The following is a 19,921-nucleotide window of genomic DNA, read 5'->3' as shown; positions in this document are numbered from 1 at the left end:
ATTTTGATTTTCAGTACAAATTTTTTTTTATTTCAGTTACAGTAAATTCTAATGTCTATGGAAAACGATCCGGTTGATCATTCTTATAACCTGACATAATGAATAAAAAATGGCTAAGTAATGCAGTACGCGCAATAATCTATTTTTTTAGTAGAGTCATAAGCTAAATGTTTTCTGTATAATATTTGGCAAAGCTGAATAGTTTATAGTTTACTCTATAAAAATGGCTTCTGTTGAGTACGGCAAGAAATGTACCCTATTTCTTCCACTCCTATATTTTATTTAATCAAATCCTTAAAAGAAATACAAAATTTTCTACACATTTTGAAACATAAACTAGAGTTCTATTGTACAAGTTAAAAGTTATTGAAGATATAAGAAAACGCTTTTACCTAATTCTCCATAATACAAACATTATCTAATTCTTATTTCAAAACGTAACAGCTTCCACTAAACCAGTGAGAAAATTCCATTTTTTTAAATGTCTGAAATAACCATGTAATAATTTTAAGGCATAACAGATGAAGGTTCTAAGTTACTGAATTAGTGTCAATAAACTTTCAAGTTTCTACATTGACGGGAGAAGTAATCATCATAATAATTATAAAGTCATCGAGTATAATTTTTGAGCTCAACTGATGAAGTTTCAAAATTGATGAATTAAAGTAAATAAACTTTGAGAATACTACATTGACAGTAGAAATTAATCATAAAATACCCATGTAGTAATTTTAAAGCTTAATGGTTGAATATTCTAAAGTGCCTAAATTTGAGTAGATAAGCTTCGAAAATTCTTCGTTTACAGTAGGAAATAAACATCATGATCATTACAAAATCATCAAATAATAATTCAAGAGCTCAACTGATGAGGACTCAAAATTGTTAAAGTGGATTAAATAGTCAGATTTAGCAAATTTGCGTTAGATTTCGTACACACCCATACGTAAGATTCGAAGAAATTGAGCATGCGCACTTTGTTGCTATAATTTACCTAAACTTCTTAAATACTTTTTTCTGTCACAGAAGCTTCTTAAATTTAACAAGAGATAAGTTACTAGCATACGTTTTTAATTTCTTTATAAGTCCCAAAACATTCAAATTTATGTATCTAATACAGGAATTCAACTGCTCTAATGTTTCTAAAAACCAGTAAGTTAAAAACTCAAAGGCAGTGCGATATCATTTTAACTTTGCCCACAAAATTAAAATATTTACAATGGACGTGGATGATAGATTCAAAGTTGTGACATATGATTCAAAATGCTTTGCTCCACGTAAGACTGCGGTTCTATGAACAGAAAAAATTGGTAGCTTAAAGATTTAGAAGGAATGCAGCTTGTTATTCAGATTTGTGTTCGAAGATTTAAGTACAGTATTCGCTACAAGCTACAGGTAAGTAATTTCGTACAATGAGTATTTATAAATTTTTGATTAAATTAACAAAAATGAAATTATACTTTTTGTAGGAGTTGAAAGTTTAGCTAATTTGCTTAGGAAATTGAATTACCCAAACAGAATATTGATTTAGAAAGAATTTTGTGGAATTTAGCTTTTTTGTAAATGCATCATCACCAACGATTTTTAATTATGGTATGTATTTTTTACTCTAATATCTGTTGATATAATTTATCTAAACTTCTAAAATACTTTTATTTATCATAGAGTCTTCTTAAATTTACCATGCTTAAATTTAACAAGATAAGTTACTAGCATGCGTTTTTAATTTCTTTATGAGTCACAAAACATTCAAACTTATGTATCTAAGGCAGGAATTTAACTGCTCTAATGTTTTCAATTTTCTTAAGATTGCAACTCATTTCTCGCAAATAATATCTATTACTACTTTTTTTTCTTCTTAGTGCAGTAAAATTTTTCTGGGATTAACCACACATATTTTTCCAGAAAGACATAAATTGCTATTAAAAAAATAATTGTACTATTAGCATTAATTTCTATTTAAAAATTAGCAATGTGTTATTAGGATTTGTGATTATTACGTCATATGTATTAAAAAATTCATATGTATGTTACCTATGCCATTTTATTTTATTTTATAACAGGCTTTGAACAGCTGACATAATTCTGAGTTTACAACTATGAACGTACCTTGTAATTTTGAACCCAACCTAAAAGGCAAGATAACTTCTGGATTAAATAATAGGACAAACTAGCCTTCGCAAAGGGCATTTTGATGATACTAATCCCCCTTTGCTTTACATGGAGTGGAAAATCACAAAAATTTCTAAAGGTTCTAATGCATGAGACTTCTACCACTGAGGATATTTAACGTTGGCACTGTGGTCGTTACAAGCCAGGAGCAGAGTTCGCATCAACCAGCTATCGCTGGGGTTGGAACCTGGATTACCTCATTGGCAGACGAATACTCCATCTCCTGAGCCACCGAAGCTCTTTTACTTATGCTAGAAGAAAATCTTTCTTTACAAAGAGAACTGAAATTACGTGTTAAAAATTTATCTAGGATACATTCGTATTTCCCCCTGCTCACGAAAACTAATATCGCATCGCCAAAGAATCAAATGGTTTAGGTACGCGTAGAAAATTTTATGATAAGTAGTGATTTTCCCTGGATTGACTACGAGTTAGTCACCTTTTTTTTTTTCATTTAGCTTTTTATAAACAGCCGTCTTGTTATTTCCAAAATTTTAACTAATATAATGTGTGATTGCAAATAAATTACATGGCAACTTTGGCTGTTGTTGTGTACACATTTTCTTGAATTGAAAAAAGGCGATTTTTAGTCTTTTACTCCAATAAAATCTCACATTTATTTTTCCCAATCAGATATTTTGTTCCCTCTTTGATTAGGTATTACATTTATGTATTTATTTTATCAACTTATAATTTTTAAAACGGACCAACAATATTAGTTCTTTATTACAGGTAAAAAAAAATAGGGGAGAATTTTTTTTTGAGAACAAAAACTTCATTTGGTTTCAAAACAAAGCTCAATCACTATACTTTTCATTGTAAACATATAACAGTGTATTTTTGTTCTTTATAGGCTTTATAATTGATAATTTCGAACGGCGCAAGTTTATCAAGCTTAATCCTTTCGTTTTAGACAAAACGAATAAGACTCTTCTCTCAAAAATCCTAAAGATTGAAATAGTCAGCTGATTTATTGGAATCTAATAATTAAGAAAGACTGAGTTATTGTGTGGTAACAAATATTTTGTTTTTAAATTCAACTCACATATTTTTGTGAAAATCTTCTAAGCTGCTTATTCTTCATAGTTAATTCATCAGAAGGACATGGAAATTTACCATGGTTGAATGAACAAAGATTTCAGCATTTTGCGAATGCCATTTATGATAAAGATTTATTAATATAGATATATTTCATAAGTAAAATGGAGTAAAAGAATATATATATATATATATATATATATATATATATATATATATATATATATATATATATATATATATATATATATATATATATATATATATATATATATATATATATATATATATATATATATATATATATATATATACATATATATATATATATATATATATATATATATATATATATTGATCCTCAGATGTTAGCTGAATATCTGTCAAACTAATCTTTTCCTTTAATTTTTAATGCAAATGTATCTGACGAATGATTATCATGAAATTGTAGTCGAAAGTTAGAGGAAATTTCAGTTTTTCCATTTAGCATTTAGAGTATTTTTAGTTTCATGTAAAATTTGAAAGTCGGATTTTCATTTAAGTCATGTGATTCTAAAAAAATATTTTTCCTCTAAACTAACTGATAAAAAATTTTGCATTGCAAAATAGTATTCAGTATCCACCCTCCTATATGCATGCATGATGATACAAAACTAAAGGATCAAATTTCCAGAAGAACACTAAGAATTGTAATGGGGGTTTAGAAATTCAATCCTAACAAGCTTGTAAGGGCTGTTGCACAGATGTATTGATGAAGAAATATTCGTCGAAGCAAATCAATATTTAAAGACTATAATCAAGGAATTTCTTGATAATGATAATAAGTAATATCTGTAAGTAATAGATTTTTATAAGTAATATAAGTTTCAATAATGAAAGTAAAAAGTATTACATAAAAAAGACATATAAATGTAAAGTAGGATGATAATAAGTTTTAAAAAAATTGCAATAATATTTAAAAATATTCTTAAAATTATCTAGAAGTTTTTTTAATGAATTATTAAGCTTCAGATCGAAGCATTTTTACATACCCGTTAAAAAAAAATACAAAAAATGCATTGTATATTAAATTTTTAAATGTAAAAAATATGATAAAGTGTAAACCCTTTTTAAAATAATTAGATTTTCTTCTTTATTATAAGAGTTAATTAAACACCTCAACAAAAACTTCTCAAATATTTTTTTTCTTTTTTTTTCTTCTATTTTCATTAGAGTTTTTATGATCAGCTTTCATAATTTTCTTCTTTAATACTGAATGGAAATTATTAGCTATGATTTTTTTTAGGTCTCTTACAAAATATTTCACTTCCTCATTCTTAGATCTTTTTGTGAGATGTTTTCATTATTTTTTTATAATAGAACAAGTATAATCCATTGCATTAAATTTAAATAAGCATTTTTACTAATTATAAAGAGTTTGGCTTTATTTATCTATATGTAAACAAGGATTGCTTTTTCTAAATACTTTTTGTAATGAATGGTTTCGTAATAATAGTCATACAAGTACAAATTTTTAAGAACTTAAAATGTTATTACAATTGAAATCCTCAAGTTAACTATTTAAAACTAAAAATAAAATTCATCATAAAAAACTTGTATTTGTGATAGTTACGCGATTTTTTTGATGCATAATTTTTTTTTTTTTTTTTTTGAAATGTTTGAATTGTATTAAGAAATTGTTTCAATTTTGCACCAGCATGAAGTTGAATATTTTATTCCAAAAAAAGCTTCATGCAATAAGCATAAATTATTTGCATTGTTCATTTAGAATGTTTTTCTTTCTTTTTATTACCATTAGATTGATTTTTTCTTAATTATTGCTGGACTTCAACCCCTGTTCACTATCACTTGCCAAACCCCGAAACTGATGCAGTTCATTTCTAAGCTCATTTTGCAGTCTTTTCTCTTTAATCTCCTTAATACTTTAATATTTTATGCCGTTTATTTAAATTACATTAAAAGCTATGTCCTAAACTGGCTCGCCAATCCACAAAACTGTTGGCGCAATTCATTCTCTCTTTCTGCCTATCCAATCCGCTATGGTACGGATAACCAATGCTGGGATTAAAAAAAATAAAGATATTAGAATAGAGTTAAATTTGTGGAAAAAGTATTTTCAAATCAACTGCAACAATTAAAATATTGTTGAAATAAAGGGAATGCCTATAAAGACTATATTCCTTCCAATTAATCCCCAATTGATAAAGTCATATTGATGATAATTAGAGCCCGGATTTTGATGACCTAAAAAATCTCAATTAATGCCCTTAAAAAGTGCAAAAAACGCACTTATGAACGGCAAAAAATGCCCTTAAAAGTGCAAAAAATGCCCTTAAAATGTGAAAATTGCGCTAAAAATGCCTTATGACATGACTTAAATAGAAGTAAAAATATTGAACTAAAACAATGTTTTACTCTTTACAATTATTATGAGTCGTTTCAAAAAATATAAAGCAATGCAATACTTGTTCTACGTTCATTAAAGTTTGACAAATATGTTTTATATCCAAAAATAACAACAAAAAAAGGAAAATATATTGACTCCAAAACATTTTCATTTTGTATAGAAACTTAAATGAATATAACAACTTCCATCTCATAATATTACTAAATATCAGAATTACAGTGGATTATTAAATTTTTTTTTAATATTTTGAAATGCAAACGAGCGTCTCTTGTCTGAAAGCAAATTTTTATACCAGGAGAAGCTTCTTTCAACGTCTACTGATGTTATTAGTGCGTACTTGAAAAGGACGGTCACACTTACTGACAATTCTTCTTCAATTTGAAAAGATGTTGCTCCACCTGTTAATATCCTAGAGATGCACTATAAAAAAATTTACTACGATAAGGGAGGCACATACTTTACACCAAATTGGTTATCTATTAAGAGTTAACCCAAAGAATATTCTGTTACACTTCTTAATGTAAAACAGCTGCCAGCATTTTCTGTATTTGAAGCCGAGTAATTTTAATTAGCATTCGTTAAAATAGTTTTCTCATCATCACTGAAAATGTTTCATTTTCCTCGTTGTCCTAATCCTATGAAACAAAAACACTCCCAAATGTTTTTCTAAGTATTTACTTATCCCTTTGAATAAAGTAAAAGTAACTAAAAATAATAATTTTGTGGATTTCTCGATTATCCTTAAATAAGGAAAATGAAGCAAAATGAGGGCGTTTAGCTTAAAAAGGTTTGGCACATTATATGGAATATTACAAAGATGTTCCTTATAGGATTTAGATTTACGTTAGCGTTAACTCAGGAATGTAGGGACAGGAGTGTTAAGAACAATTAAATACCTGCATAATGTCTACTCTTTCCCACAATAGTAAATGTTTGGAATGTTTTATTTTTATACTAGTTTCCTTATGTTTTATACAAAACTCTGTTAGTCAGAACCTCTCAAATAGATCTGCTTTCTCAAGTGTTCTCGCAACAAAAACTTTTTGGGGAAAATCAGATTCTCCTGCCACAGATGAGTTTGAAAAAAGTGATTTTAATAGACCGTCGTTTGCTTCCCAACTTTTCAAACACTTTTCAAATAGCAATACAAGCAATCAGTGTAAAGATAGTCTAGTTATTTATTTTAACGAAGTTATTAATTTAAAGCCATGGGCATTAGAAAGTAAGTACATAGTTTTATTTCTATTTCTATCTTCCTAAGATTTTAATCTGGATCTATCTTTTATCTTATGTAAATTACTAAGCGCATTTTGCAAATAAACAACTGAAATATCAAGTGAGTGAGTAGTCTTAAGCATCAGCTCTAAACGTACAGTTTCCATAATTTCTGAATTTATTTCTCGCGTTTGCAAGAAAAAGCTGAAATGAATAAGTTATCTAAAATATTTTAAGAAGACAGAAAAGAACAAAGCTAAAAGCAAACATTTGATATAATAGCCAACATTGTTGGCCAACAAATGAAAATAATAGCCAACGAAGTTAAAAGCCAACATTGATTTGCTAACCTGATGTACCAAGCAAAAGAGCAGTCAAAAGCTTGAAAATGGGAAGGATGTCTGAAGTACCGCAGCCCACTTAAAGCTAGAAGACAGGGCTATATATACATTTTTAATTATGCCTAATTAACTTACATAAATTAAATAGTAATTAAGAACTGTTCATCGAAGTGAACAAATTGATTTACGCTGCTTACATAATAAGGTGAAACTATTTTTCAACTTTTTAATGATGTTTAAATTTTATAGAACTCTTAAACATATTCGAATTCTTGAATTAAAATACTTTCCTCGCATGAGTAGCAAAACACTGAAACAGACTGATTTAAAAATTAGGCTTAAATGTGAGGTTAAAAAATTGAATAGCTCATATCAATAAAAACTTGTCTATAAAATTATGCGTATTAATTTACACAGGTTACAGCTAGGTTCAGTTACAATTTAGAGCTTATATTTAAGTTTTATCTGTGCTTCATAATTCCCGCTAAATTCGGATGCTGTTTATCAATAAAGATCAATGAACTATGTTTTTTTTTTAAAGAAATTTCTTTATTTTTTCTCTTTAGATTTTTATTCTATTTACAAATTCATGTAAGAATAAAGATGTCATTAGTTATCGTAAAAATAAAGAGTATGTTGTATTTTATTGTATTAACGTAAATTGCGTTTTAAAGATCTAATTCCCGATTTAATTTAAACCTAATCACTTTGTTTGGTTACCATTTCAATTTCATCTAAAAGATTTGTTTTTTTAAATATTTAAAAAGCAATATTAGAGCTAATTGCTAGCTTACAACTCTATTTGTTCAAATAAAAGTTTAGTGCACATTTGTTATATTTTATTGTTTTTTATTTGCGACGTCAAGTAAGATCAATAATAAACGTGGATGACATATGTGGAGACATATATTTTGAGATGCTTGTTTTTAAGGTTTACATAAGCATTAAATATAGAAGCAAAATTCCCTTTAACTTAGATAGATATTTTATTTTATTACCGTCATTGTTACCTAATGACCCAATATTTTGGGTTTAAGACTTCTAATATACCAATTCGGAAGACAAGGGAACTCCTGGATCAAATTTTTTGAGAAATTTGCCTTCGTGGAGGATATTTTTATGAAACTAACCCGAATTTGCGTTACACGTTGAGGAAAACCGGTTAGATGGTTAGTCTGACGGCAAGGGGATTCTAAACCAAAATCCGTCAACCATTAATGATATTTTACGTCAGCACTGTGGTCGGTGCGATCCGTGTGTGGAATTCATATCGACCAGCCTTGAGATTCGAACCCGGGTCATTGGGAGGTGAACGTTCTATCATTTGTGCCACCTTGGCTCTGAATTAACATTTATGGTTGATATCTATTTTAAAATTTTCTGGTGAAAATTTTGTAATTAAAGATACAGAAAATACAATTTTCTACAGCGTTAAGAAAGTAAAATTCAAATAAGAAAAGAATTTTCCTTCAAAATTTAAAATTCCATTTAAAATTTTGAAACTTACTTTCCAGGATTGATGCAAGGGCTCCGTCTTCAGTATCGCCCAGGGTGCGAGAACAATTTCCGCCGGCATAAACTTCATTTAGCCTTATTATCAATAATAGTATGGCGAATCAATAATAGTATGGTGATGTTTAACGGTTTCGCTAAGAGAATAAATACTTTTTCTCCTATAATTCTGAGTTCTAGAACATAGATATTTTTTAATAAAGATATTAACTAATAGGAAAATTTTGCGTCAATAAGAAAGAAGCAATTTTTTATGATTCACCTCCATGAATTAGTACTATTTTTGAATAATTTTACTTATCAATACATAACTTAATATTCTTTATTTAATTACTGTTGATTTTCAAATTATTTAGTTTTATAGATTCAGGACATTTATACTACATTTTAATGGAACTAACCCGCATTTGCGTTATATAGAGAGGAAAACCGCGATAGCCTCCCATGGTGAGCCACATGGCAAGTGGACTCTAACTCATGATCCACCTATCTCTAAAGATATTTTAAGTCAGCACTGTGCTCGGTGCAAGCCGGGTGCGGAGTTCGTATCGACCACTCATCCATGGGATTCGATCTTGGTTCACCTCATTGGAAGGCGAATGCTCTATCCCCTGAGCCATTACGGCTCACTTAGATATAGAATAATTGCGCCATCTTCAGAGCTGTGCTGGCTCAGGGAATAGAGCATTCGCCTCTGAGGTGAACCGGGTTCGAATCCCAGGAGTGCTGGTCGATACGAATTCACCCGGCTCGCACCGCGCTGACTTAAATATTCTCAGTGGTAGACGGATCATGGGTTAGAGTCTCTTTGTTGTCAGACTAACCATGATAGATTTTCGCTGTTTTCCTCTCCATGTAACGAAAATTTGGGTTAGTTCCATCAAAAAATCCTACAAAGACAAAATGCTACCTTGATTCAGCAGTTCCCTTGTCTTCTGGATAGAATTCAAAATTACAAAGATACGGAAATGAACATTGGTAGTAGAAAGTCCTGAAACGGGTGGGAAGTTCAACGACGATTTTAAAATAAAATAAAATTATTTTATCCGGATAAGGCTTGTTTTTTAGTGTCTGCATTTAGTTTGAGATGCTTATTTTTAAGGTTCACATATGCATAAAATACAGAAGCATACTTCTCTTTCATTTAATGATATATGATAATTATGTCGTTCGAAGCAGGCTTCTTTTTTAATGTTCTCACTTATTTCGAGATGCTTAATTTTAAGGTATACATCAGCATTAAATATAGAAATAAATTTTACTTTCACTTAATGATTTATAATTCGCGATCGCAACGCTCGATTATTCCCTCTAGCGGGAGCCTGTAAATATCAGACATTAATTTATCACGTTTTCATTTAGTTCCATCAAAATCATTGGCAGAGTCAGACGCCATTTTCTTAGCAGCAAATAAAAATAAAAATTTCCCTAAGGAAAAGCCGAAAAACTTGAAAAAAATCTCCAGAATAATGAGATATCTTTCAGACCCAGAACACGCCGAACATTTGAAGAAAAATTTCTCAATAATTTTAAACTTCTATTATCAACAAACTTGCAACTGATAACTTCCAATTTCGCTATCACATGCTGTTACAGATGTGTATATTAAGGTAAAATGCATTTCTTCTGTTTTCAATTCAATACAAATTAAAGTGAAGTCAACATTGCTTTCGTCCTTCCAATAAATAAATGTGAATTCAGAACGCACAGAACTGTAATAGTTATAGAATAGTATATATTTCTGTATCCATATAATTCGGAAAACAACAATAAAAAATTATCCAAATTACTTGAAATAGTGCCATTTGTGTTGATTCTTAATTAATTTTTATCGTTTTCTGGGTAAGTATTTTTTAGTTTTGAGAGAATAATTTCAACTAGAATTCAGCTATTCTGTTTTTAGCTACATATTCAAATTCATATCAAGATCTTACAATTATAAAATTTTTCTGTGTAGTATGTTATCTAAAAGTAATGAAAGGATAATCTATGCATGTATTATTTGAAAATAAAATTTTCAAACAAAGAACATTTCATTCTACGGATTTATAAAACAAGTGAGTGTTATGATTTTTATAATAAAAAATTTGCTTCCAAATATTTTTTTTCTCATTTGATGATAGTTCTCTACAGAATGGTTTTTTACGTCTGATTAAGAACTATAAGAATAATAAAAAAAGAAACAATATGAAAGCTTTTATTTCATTGTGAAGAATTCTTAGAATTGTTTTTTAACCTAAGAATTCTTTATTTTCCGTTTTTTAGTTTATAATTTTTCGATAAAAAGTGTTGTCAAGAAACTTTTTTTGAAGAATTAAATGATATAACATTATGTGTTTATGTATACTTTTTATATATTCTAATGTTTGAAGTCATATGATTCAGAAAATTATGGAAAAAAAATTCAAAGTAGTAAATCGGATTTCGGTGGAAAATGGCCGATATAGAGTTTAGCATAGATTCAAAACAATCATATCACCATATGAACTCTGATAAATAAGATTCCAAATGAAATAACATTTCCAAAACGTACGTTTACCAAGATAAAGTTTCATGTCGTGGGAATTGGTACATTTTCGTTTTTTTCGGTAAAATATTTCGCTCCTGAAAAAATAAAATTGCATCTTGTTTTGTTTTTGGCAAATCCCAAAGACGAATTTTCGTAGCACTAAAAAATGGCGACAGAAAAGAATTGTTTTTTTGTTTTTGTTTCGTCAGAATTCTTTATTTTATGTTTTTTTAGTTTCTAAATAATGATTTTTATTGAAACTTGAAATTTTTTGATAAAAATTGTTGTCAAGAAACTTTTTTTTACAAAATTAAATCTCATAAAATTATGAGGCTTATGTATACTTTTTGTTCATTTTAATCTTTGAAGTAATATGATTCTTAAAACTATGGAATGTAAAGTTTAAATAGGCCTTTCATGTTATATCATTAAACTCAGTAAAATTATTTCTCGGGCATTAGGTTTTAACTCTTATAAGAATATACATATTTTTTACTGTTTATGTGCAAATATTTTTCCGATGTGCTTTGGATATTCCTTCTCTAATAAGAGTAGATACCATTTTATTTTCGTTTACATAAGAAAGGATATCAAACATTTTTCTTTTTTAAGTTTAATAAGCCACGGTAAAGAAGGAACGTTACAATGTTACACGCTACATTAAAGACGTCTCCAGAGTAAATTAATGACTATTCATATCGAAATCGCAGGTATTAGTCTCATACAACAACGCCGCCTATAGTTCGTTGCGATCGCGAATATTGGGATGCCTGCAGTGACGAAGTGTGGCTATCTCGATCCTCATTGATTTTTGAAGCATGGCATTTGTTAACATAAGCAACTGTTCTTTCCATTCTTCTTCGAGTAAGCCAAACCAGTCAAGTATCAATTCTCGTAAGTGACACATTCTATTTTCTTTCACAAAAATTCTTTCACAAATATTTCAATCCTTTCACTACATATTTCTTACTTAACACAGAGACTGGCATGAAGCCATGTGGAACATAAACAAACTAATTATGCATCGAAATTCTCTGATACGCAAAACAAAAAATATATCACGGTTACAATAAAAAACATCAGCAAATGATAAATCTAAGTTAAGTAGTAGTAATCGTAGTAGTAAGTTAAGTAGTAGTAGTAGTAAGTAATCTAATACGTAGACGAGAAGGAATTATATTTCAACAAATTCGATGGGCGATATGATTCTGTGTCTAATTAATTTCACGTTAGTTATTTAGTTTCACATTCTAACTTAAGTGGAGAAATTTAGCTGAACTTTAACACGCCATTTTGCTTATAAACTATCGGCTGGCACTGACGTCATAGTTCACATGGGTGGGTATCCGTAATCTTCATCTTCTGAAAGTGTGATTTTATCCGAATATAATAATAATTTTATCCAAATCAGGTTTATTTTTTAATGTTTGCAGTTATTTTGAGATGCTTATTTTTTAGTTTAACATAAGCATTAAATATATAAGTATATTTCACTTTCGTTTATTAAAATATAACTAGTGGACTGAGCCCCCTGCTCGCTAACGCTCGCCAACCCCCGAAAATTGGTACGCAATCTTATATGGTTTGCTCGCAAACCAAGCTCGCTTCGCTCGCTACTAACTTAGGTACATTGCAAATGCGCAAAATTCTAATAATTCAAAACAATCATTCAAATCCATATAACAACTTTTTTTTTAAAAAAAATTACATCTTTTTAGTAAATACTAAGTCATTAAAATAAATTTGAATTCAAATATATGACATGTAATTCGTTAAACCTATTAGAAATGTGCTATAGTATAATTCGTGATATAAATCAAAAATCGTCAAATGAATTTGTAATATATAAATTCGTGAAAAAAAAAGCGCTTTCGACAAAATACTAAAATAGAGATCAATTGACAAAGACTACTCACGTCTGCCTAGGTTAATAGTATGAGATTACCGCAGCTGATGCTCTCTGGTTATTTCAGTTTCCGCTTTTAAAAGCGCTACATGTTGAGCCACCTCAACTAGATTTGGCATGTGACATTTTTAGCGGCAATCATTGGTCGATTTTCTAGCGTTGTCATTAGGGAAATTGTAATGAGGTTTTTTCTGTTGCCGTGTAAGAGAAATAGTAGCGTACACAAAACAAAGCAAACGTTGCCTACGGCGGAAAAGAAACACAGCCAAAATTTGGGAGCCACGTAAGAGAATTATATATATTGGATAACTATGTCGTTAGAATCAAGGAATGTTTTCTAATTTCTGCACTTTTTTTAGATGCTTATTTTTAAAGTTAACATAAGCATTTAATGCAGAAGTAAATTTCACTTTCATTTAATGATATATAATAGTTGTATCATTCGAAGTAGGTCTTTTTTTAATGTATGCGCTTTTTAAATATCATATTACTTCTTTGTAAGATTACTTTTTTGGGAAAAATATACTTGAGGGTGCCCCTTGTCGAAATTGGCGACTTATGCTTGGCGCCAGATTTGTTGTCCGGAACGCCGCGGTAACAGGAATGGCGGCCAAAGCATGATGATATTTCAATGAAACATAGGAAAATTTAAAGAAAACTTTTTAAAATTGCAGTGAACACAATAGAGTCAAAATTAATAGACCCAATAAAATGCATGTTTAATCGAAACAAAAATTAATGGAGTTCTTCATTAAGCTTGAATATCTTCAGATTTTGGTGGGCAGAATTCTCTAATTGCAGTTAGGTACTGTCTAAACTTATCTTGCATTGAATCGCTGTACCTCCATCGCCACATAAATTCGGCAAAATATGAGTCGAAAATGGCGTCAGTGGTACCGGACTGGCGGTGACATTTTTTTCTGAAGTCTCTTTTAATAACTGCCCACAGACTAACTGCCTCAGAGTGGTTTACCGATAAGTGCACGAACCCGCTATCCGAAAGACAGTCGTACGACTTCCAGCAATCGGACATTATCGTTGTTCCGGGTAAGACATTTTGTTGAATTATACTCAACAAAGTTTTTTTTTACGATCTGCAACAACTTCAAAAAAGCACCTTCTACTCCCTCTTTCAACACCAACAACCACCCACTTTCCATCCACCCGTTTACCCCTATTGTATTTTCGTTTCCCAAATTTACTTTCGTCTATTTCTACAATCATGCCAGGTCCCCCAATCATTTCACGCTTTCTTGTACATATATCCACACAGACATCCCTACAAAAATTCTTCCAATCCGTTATAGTTTTGTCATTGTTAATATTGAGTTCCGTTTTAATAATTTCGCTATTAGCTTCATACGCCCACATCCAAGTAAAAGTTAAAATATCAATCATACTCAAATGACTCTCCTCAAACCACGATCCCTTTCTAATGGATCGTTTTATGTGGTGAGCATTTGAACCTTTCACACGACAAAGTCATCTGATCGATCTTTACGTTCAACCAGAGACATATCTTTCCCACAAACAGGACATTTATATCTATTACTAATTAAACCTTCATTCATACACCAGTCAATCACTGGTTTTTGTCCATTGTTATTCAAATCGTACAGAAACTTAAGATTTATCTTATTTACAGTATTCATTCTTAGTACCAGAAGCAAAAGTTACCTTACCAGCCGGTATCCAAAGTAGAACTAACGCATCTCTGAAATTACATTTAAAAATTCATTTAAAAACAACGCTAAACTCTAAACCAATCAGCATCATGATTAAAATCTAATCCAATCAGAATCACGATTGGTTTTCAACATCGCCCAGCTTGGCGATCAACCGCGATCACAACTTGGCGAGAATTTAAGGGGCACCCTCAAGTATAGTCTACCCACTTTTTTGTATAATTTTTATTCATTTTATTATCTTATTTAATTTTCGTGATACTTGAGCAGCGTGACACATATGATGTCACCGAGTTACTCTTTTAAAAGTTGTCTGAAACCATGTGGTTATATTGCTTACGATTAAGATTTTCAAAAAGTTTTCTTATGAAACATTTAAAACCAACGGTAAGTAAAATACAAGAATAATTTCCGTACTAAAAAGCAAAATTGTTGAAGACAAGTACTTATTCATTTCGTGAAGCCATAAAAAAGTCCCCAAAATTGTTGACGACATTGATTATTACCAATTCCAATTGTTTGTTCATTGATTATTTGTTGCTCTTCTCGGTGGCTTTTGGACTAGAAAGACTGAAACTTAGTATATAGTACCTATATTGCCCAAAAGCAGTCAAAATGACTGGATTGTAAAAGAATAAATAATGCGTAAAGAAATTTGTTTAAAGTTAATTTTCTATTTTTAATATTTAATTTTTAATATTTTTTATATTATTTACAGTTATATAACAAGTTATTAGTAAATATTAACAATAAAAAAATTATATGTTGTACAAAACTCAAAGAAATTGTGCAATCATATACATCATTATTTTTCTAATTGAAATTAAATGCAGTCAAAATGACTTCCTTAGGCAATCTAGTGTTAAGCTATTCGATCGATCAATGAGAATTTCGAAGTTCATCCTAAGCCTCCAAAAAAAGGATTATTTATAGTATTATATGGCATTATGTTTTTATTACTACAGTACCTACATTGAAGGTCGATAATTACATAGTTTGACATTAGCACCCATTACCATAATATTAGTGCTAATTACCAAAATTATTTATGTATCAATTACGTCATCAATTTTGGGGTAATAATTTACAAGCGGGGGCTCCTCATATTTTTGGTAATTTGCAAATAAACCAATATATATTATATACATATATAAACCAAGAACCAATCACATAAAGATAAACAAAAGTTGTGGTATCCTGAAGGTTACGTCATTGAAAGCTAAGACCTCAAAGTACATCATGGTAACCAGAAATGAGATTCTACAAAACTGAACAAAAATTATCGCCAAACCAAGGGCCCCCCGATTCTACTCTAGAGCCTTGGAATTAATAATTGTTTTAATTGCGTCGGTATATGCCTTAATAGTTTGTACATGAAACATAGTATTGATTAATACCAATTTATTATTAACTTTTCCCCCTCATGAAGGACGAGTTAGTTGTTTAATAATTATAAAACGGTTCTAAGTTTAGTCTTTGATTTAAATATGCAAACCATATAATGTTGCGGATATAATTCTGGATTACATTATAATAAAGTATTTATTTTCAATCTTTCAATTTGAAATAATAAAGCAGAAAGGAATATACTGTAGTGCATCAAGTCCAACAATACACAGCATCAAAATAATCAAAGTAAGAGAAGAAAAAGAGATGCAATAAACAAATATTTCAATACATTTAAAATAGTAGTGGTATGTTGTGAGTTTTGAAACATTTTGCTTCATAAAAATGCCTCGATAGCTCTTATGGCATTAAATCATGGGTTATTTCTTTAAATTGACAATAAGGAAATATTTTTCAGACAAACAATGATGTCATCCAAAAACAAAACCATTCATATTCTTGCTGAAACACCATGTTATATCATATCATTTATCTGTACAATGATAATGCACAGGCCAGTCATCATCTTCATCAGATTTATATTAATACTAGGAGGCTTCGCCCCCTGCTCGCTGGCGCTCACCAACCCCCGGAACTGCTTTCACAGTTCATTTCGGATTGCTTCGCAATCCAATGCTCGCTTTGCTCGCTCATTGGATACGTTCTTAACGTCTAGTTTTTGTATACTTTTTTGAATACTGAAGTTCCGAAAACTTTTCACTGTAGAAAATTCTAAACCTGTACATTTCAATATTAATTTGAAATTGCAAACAGTTCACATATTTTTCTTAATCACACTATTCTAAATTTCAGTTGTTGAGAAAAGTAACTATTGTAAGTTTTGTTTTAAAGTCTTTCCCACCAGAGAGCTAAAGCCATGTGTTGTAAAACAATATACGAAATAGTTGTCTGCCACTGAACGCCGGATGTAAAGCATCGGCTTTGATGAAGATAATTTTGTATTTTTAATTCTCTGAAGGGCGCCACCTTAATAATATGGAATTTGTAAAATAAATGTATATATTTTTGAGTGTTGATGAAGCCCATCATTTTGTGTTTTCATCAGTGTTCAGAAGCAGAACAACTATAAGTTTTTCATTTTATCACAAAAAAATAAAATGTATAAAAAACAAAGAAAAGCGTAAGAAAATGAGTATAGTCATAGAAAAAGTTAAAATTATAATATAGTATTTGTCAGTTAAAATAAAACTTTTTGTTTAAGTCATTGCTAACAATTCAAGTTTCTCCGAGGCAATTCTAAAGTATAAATTAAGGTAGTATTGTTAAGTTGAAACACAATATTGTTAGTTTTGATGTCAACAATACAATTCACTTTTTCACAAAAACGATTGTTTCCATTGTTAAGTTCAATGTCAACAATTCAAATTTTTCTGAGGCAACTCTTAACCTCTAAATATTATTTTTTTATGTACACATTTCTAAATGTCAGTATTCAGCCACAAAACAACTTAAAGTCCTCAAATTTAGCATGAAGTAGTAAAATGTAATGAAAGAGGGTCATAACAATAATGAAAGTAGAAGTAAAGTTAGTACTGTAAAATTAAAACAATATTTTTAATCAATGAGCCAAGTTCTTCAAGAAGCAGTTGTAGAAGTAGGTTGTTTATTTAAAACTTTTTATAGAATTTCTTTAAGAACACAATTGTTAATTTGGGCATTTGGCGATACAACACTTTTAGAATTGAAGGATTTGTTACGTCAAGCGCTCAGGTATCATAATTTTGATCTAGTTGCGTTTCTATGTCATTTTGATTTATGTTGCTAAGTTAACTTTCAAAAAATTCTATGGCTGGCAACAGCATTTTTATTTTTTAAGTTGTTTATTTTTATTTCTTTTAGAATTCGTTATTTTTTTAGCGAAATGTTTATTAACCTAACAGAATTCTTTGCCGACTGTTTTCTCTATGAATGAAGAAAATAAAGTAAGTATTTAACTGTTGTGAAAAGAATCTTATTTAGTTGTACGAAGTACTTCAGCCAAAATTAGGGAGCCACGTAAGAGAATTATATATATTAGATCAGAAACTCATCATTAAAAGGCAGAATGCTTTGGTGTTTTCAAAACAAAGCAAACGTTGCCACCGGCGGAAAAGAAATACAGCCAAAATTTGGGAGCCACGTAAGAGAATTATATATAATAGATTTTCGACACTGTAAAAAAATATATTTGACACTGCTTTTGATTTCATTTTTGATTATTTCTCGTAATTTAAAATATTTAGTGATTAAACTTTTAATGAGATTTTAGGTTCTAAAAATGTAATTATCAAAGGAAATCATGAAGCGCCAAACTTTTCTTGCAGTGCTGGATGCGTCAGGAAAAATATCGAGCAGTATTTTCAGTCTAACCGTGGTCGACTACGGATCTTTGGACGACTGCATCAAAGTAAGGGCAACTTCAAACGTCGAGGAAGAATTATTTAAAGGGAAGTTTTGTATGGTGCACTTGAATCATCCTCTTTTCCAAACACCAATCCGTAACCCATTAATTGGAAAAAGCTACGGTGAAGCATTCGGTGTACCTCCTGATTGGGTAAAATTTTGCTCATTATTTATTTAAAGTGAACTGTATTCATTAAAAATATAACTCAATTGACAGTTTTGTTAAATATTATGACAACGTTGATACTAGTTATTGTAATAACATTTTTTTAATATTATGAACAATTAATATTTATCATCAATTCTTGGTCTAGTCGTGGAGTGAAAAGCAGAGAAATTTAGGGAGAGTTTTTATCTCAACTTATGTAAAATTTGTTAACTTTGATACATCTTTTTTCAGAAAATGCTGAAATGATAATCGAAAAAAAATTTTATTCGTTATTTTTGTAATTTGAAACATTAGCGATTTCTTTCCGTTTTTTGAAATTTAAATTTTTTTATCTTGCAATTCATACAATACATCATGTAAACCATAATGCATTTAAATTATGTAATTAAATTGCGAAATAGAGATTAAAAAAAACATGTTAAACTGTAACTCGTTGCATGCACCGATGCTGAATAAGTTAAGGGTCCAGACAAGATCTTTTCACAAACCCAATTCTAGTATTAAACTTTCTTAAAGCGACAAATTGCATTGACCTAATTTAGTGTTCCAAAACAACGGAGATATGCAACAACACCACTAATAGGTGGAACAAATAAAAAATATAATACCATTCAGCATTGTCTGAGAAAATCTTAATCAAAATTATATCCTCGAACACACACTTGCAGAAAGCAACTGACTACCATTTATATCATTTCAGCTAGTACAGACAACAGAAAAAATAAAGCTGCGTCACATACAAGTTTATTTAGAAATTAATCCACATAATTATAACAGTCTACTGCTCCAAAAAGAAGCAAAAAGAGCAATAAGTAATTAAAAGCGAGGAATAAACAATTTCAAATTTGAAAAGGAACAATAAACAGTCAAGAAGTGATAAAGGACAGTTAGGATTACAGTCTGATCCCTGAAAGTTAATTATTGTTCTTCTTTTCAATATAATTTGTCTTTCCGGTGCCCTGGGAACTCCTTTTTAGTCCTTGATAGGTTAAAAATGGCTTGAACTCAAAATATGTACTTGGAAAATTCCGCATACATTGATAAAGAGTACCCCTATTTTTAATAGCTGTCATGGTCATTCACTAGTCTAAAGGAAGCAAATAAAAAATAAAAAGAATGAGCTTCATCTCTATTTTACTTTATTATTTTCTGTGCATAATAACAATTCTCTGAGAAATAAA

The 19,921-nt window shown here is 29.8% G+C and overlaps 1 protein-coding gene across 3 annotated transcripts in view; it reads left to right on the top strand.

Moving 5' to 3' along the window:
- Window positions 1-1,376: 1,376 nt before the first annotated feature.
- Window positions 1,377-19,921, top strand: part of LOC122273621 (nose resistant to fluoxetine protein 6) — a 55,777-nt gene continuing 37,232 nt past the window's right edge. The window contains exons 1-3 of one of the 3 annotated variants that reach the window (XM_087167649.1): window positions 1,377-1,392; window positions 1,467-1,590; window positions 18,493-18,722. In XM_087167649.1, coding sequence (XP_087023775.1) covers window positions 18,627-18,722 — 96 coding nt within the window. In that variant the 5' untranslated portion in view covers window positions 1,377-1,392; window positions 1,467-1,590; window positions 18,493-18,626. Of the gene's footprint in view, window positions 1,393-1,466; window positions 1,591-6,362; window positions 6,837-18,492; window positions 18,723-19,921 lie in introns of those variants that run through there. The other 2 variants (XM_087167647.1, XM_087167648.1) reach the window with 2 other exon arrangements.

This window comes from Parasteatoda tepidariorum, chromosome 7 (assembly GCF_982258835.1).
Source record: "Parasteatoda tepidariorum strain Cologne lab strain chromosome 7, Ptep-v5.0, whole genome shotgun sequence".
Classification (NCBI taxonomy): domain Eukaryota; kingdom Metazoa; phylum Arthropoda; class Arachnida; order Araneae; family Theridiidae; genus Parasteatoda; species Parasteatoda tepidariorum.
This window is presented reverse-complemented; position numbering and strand designations above follow the sequence as displayed.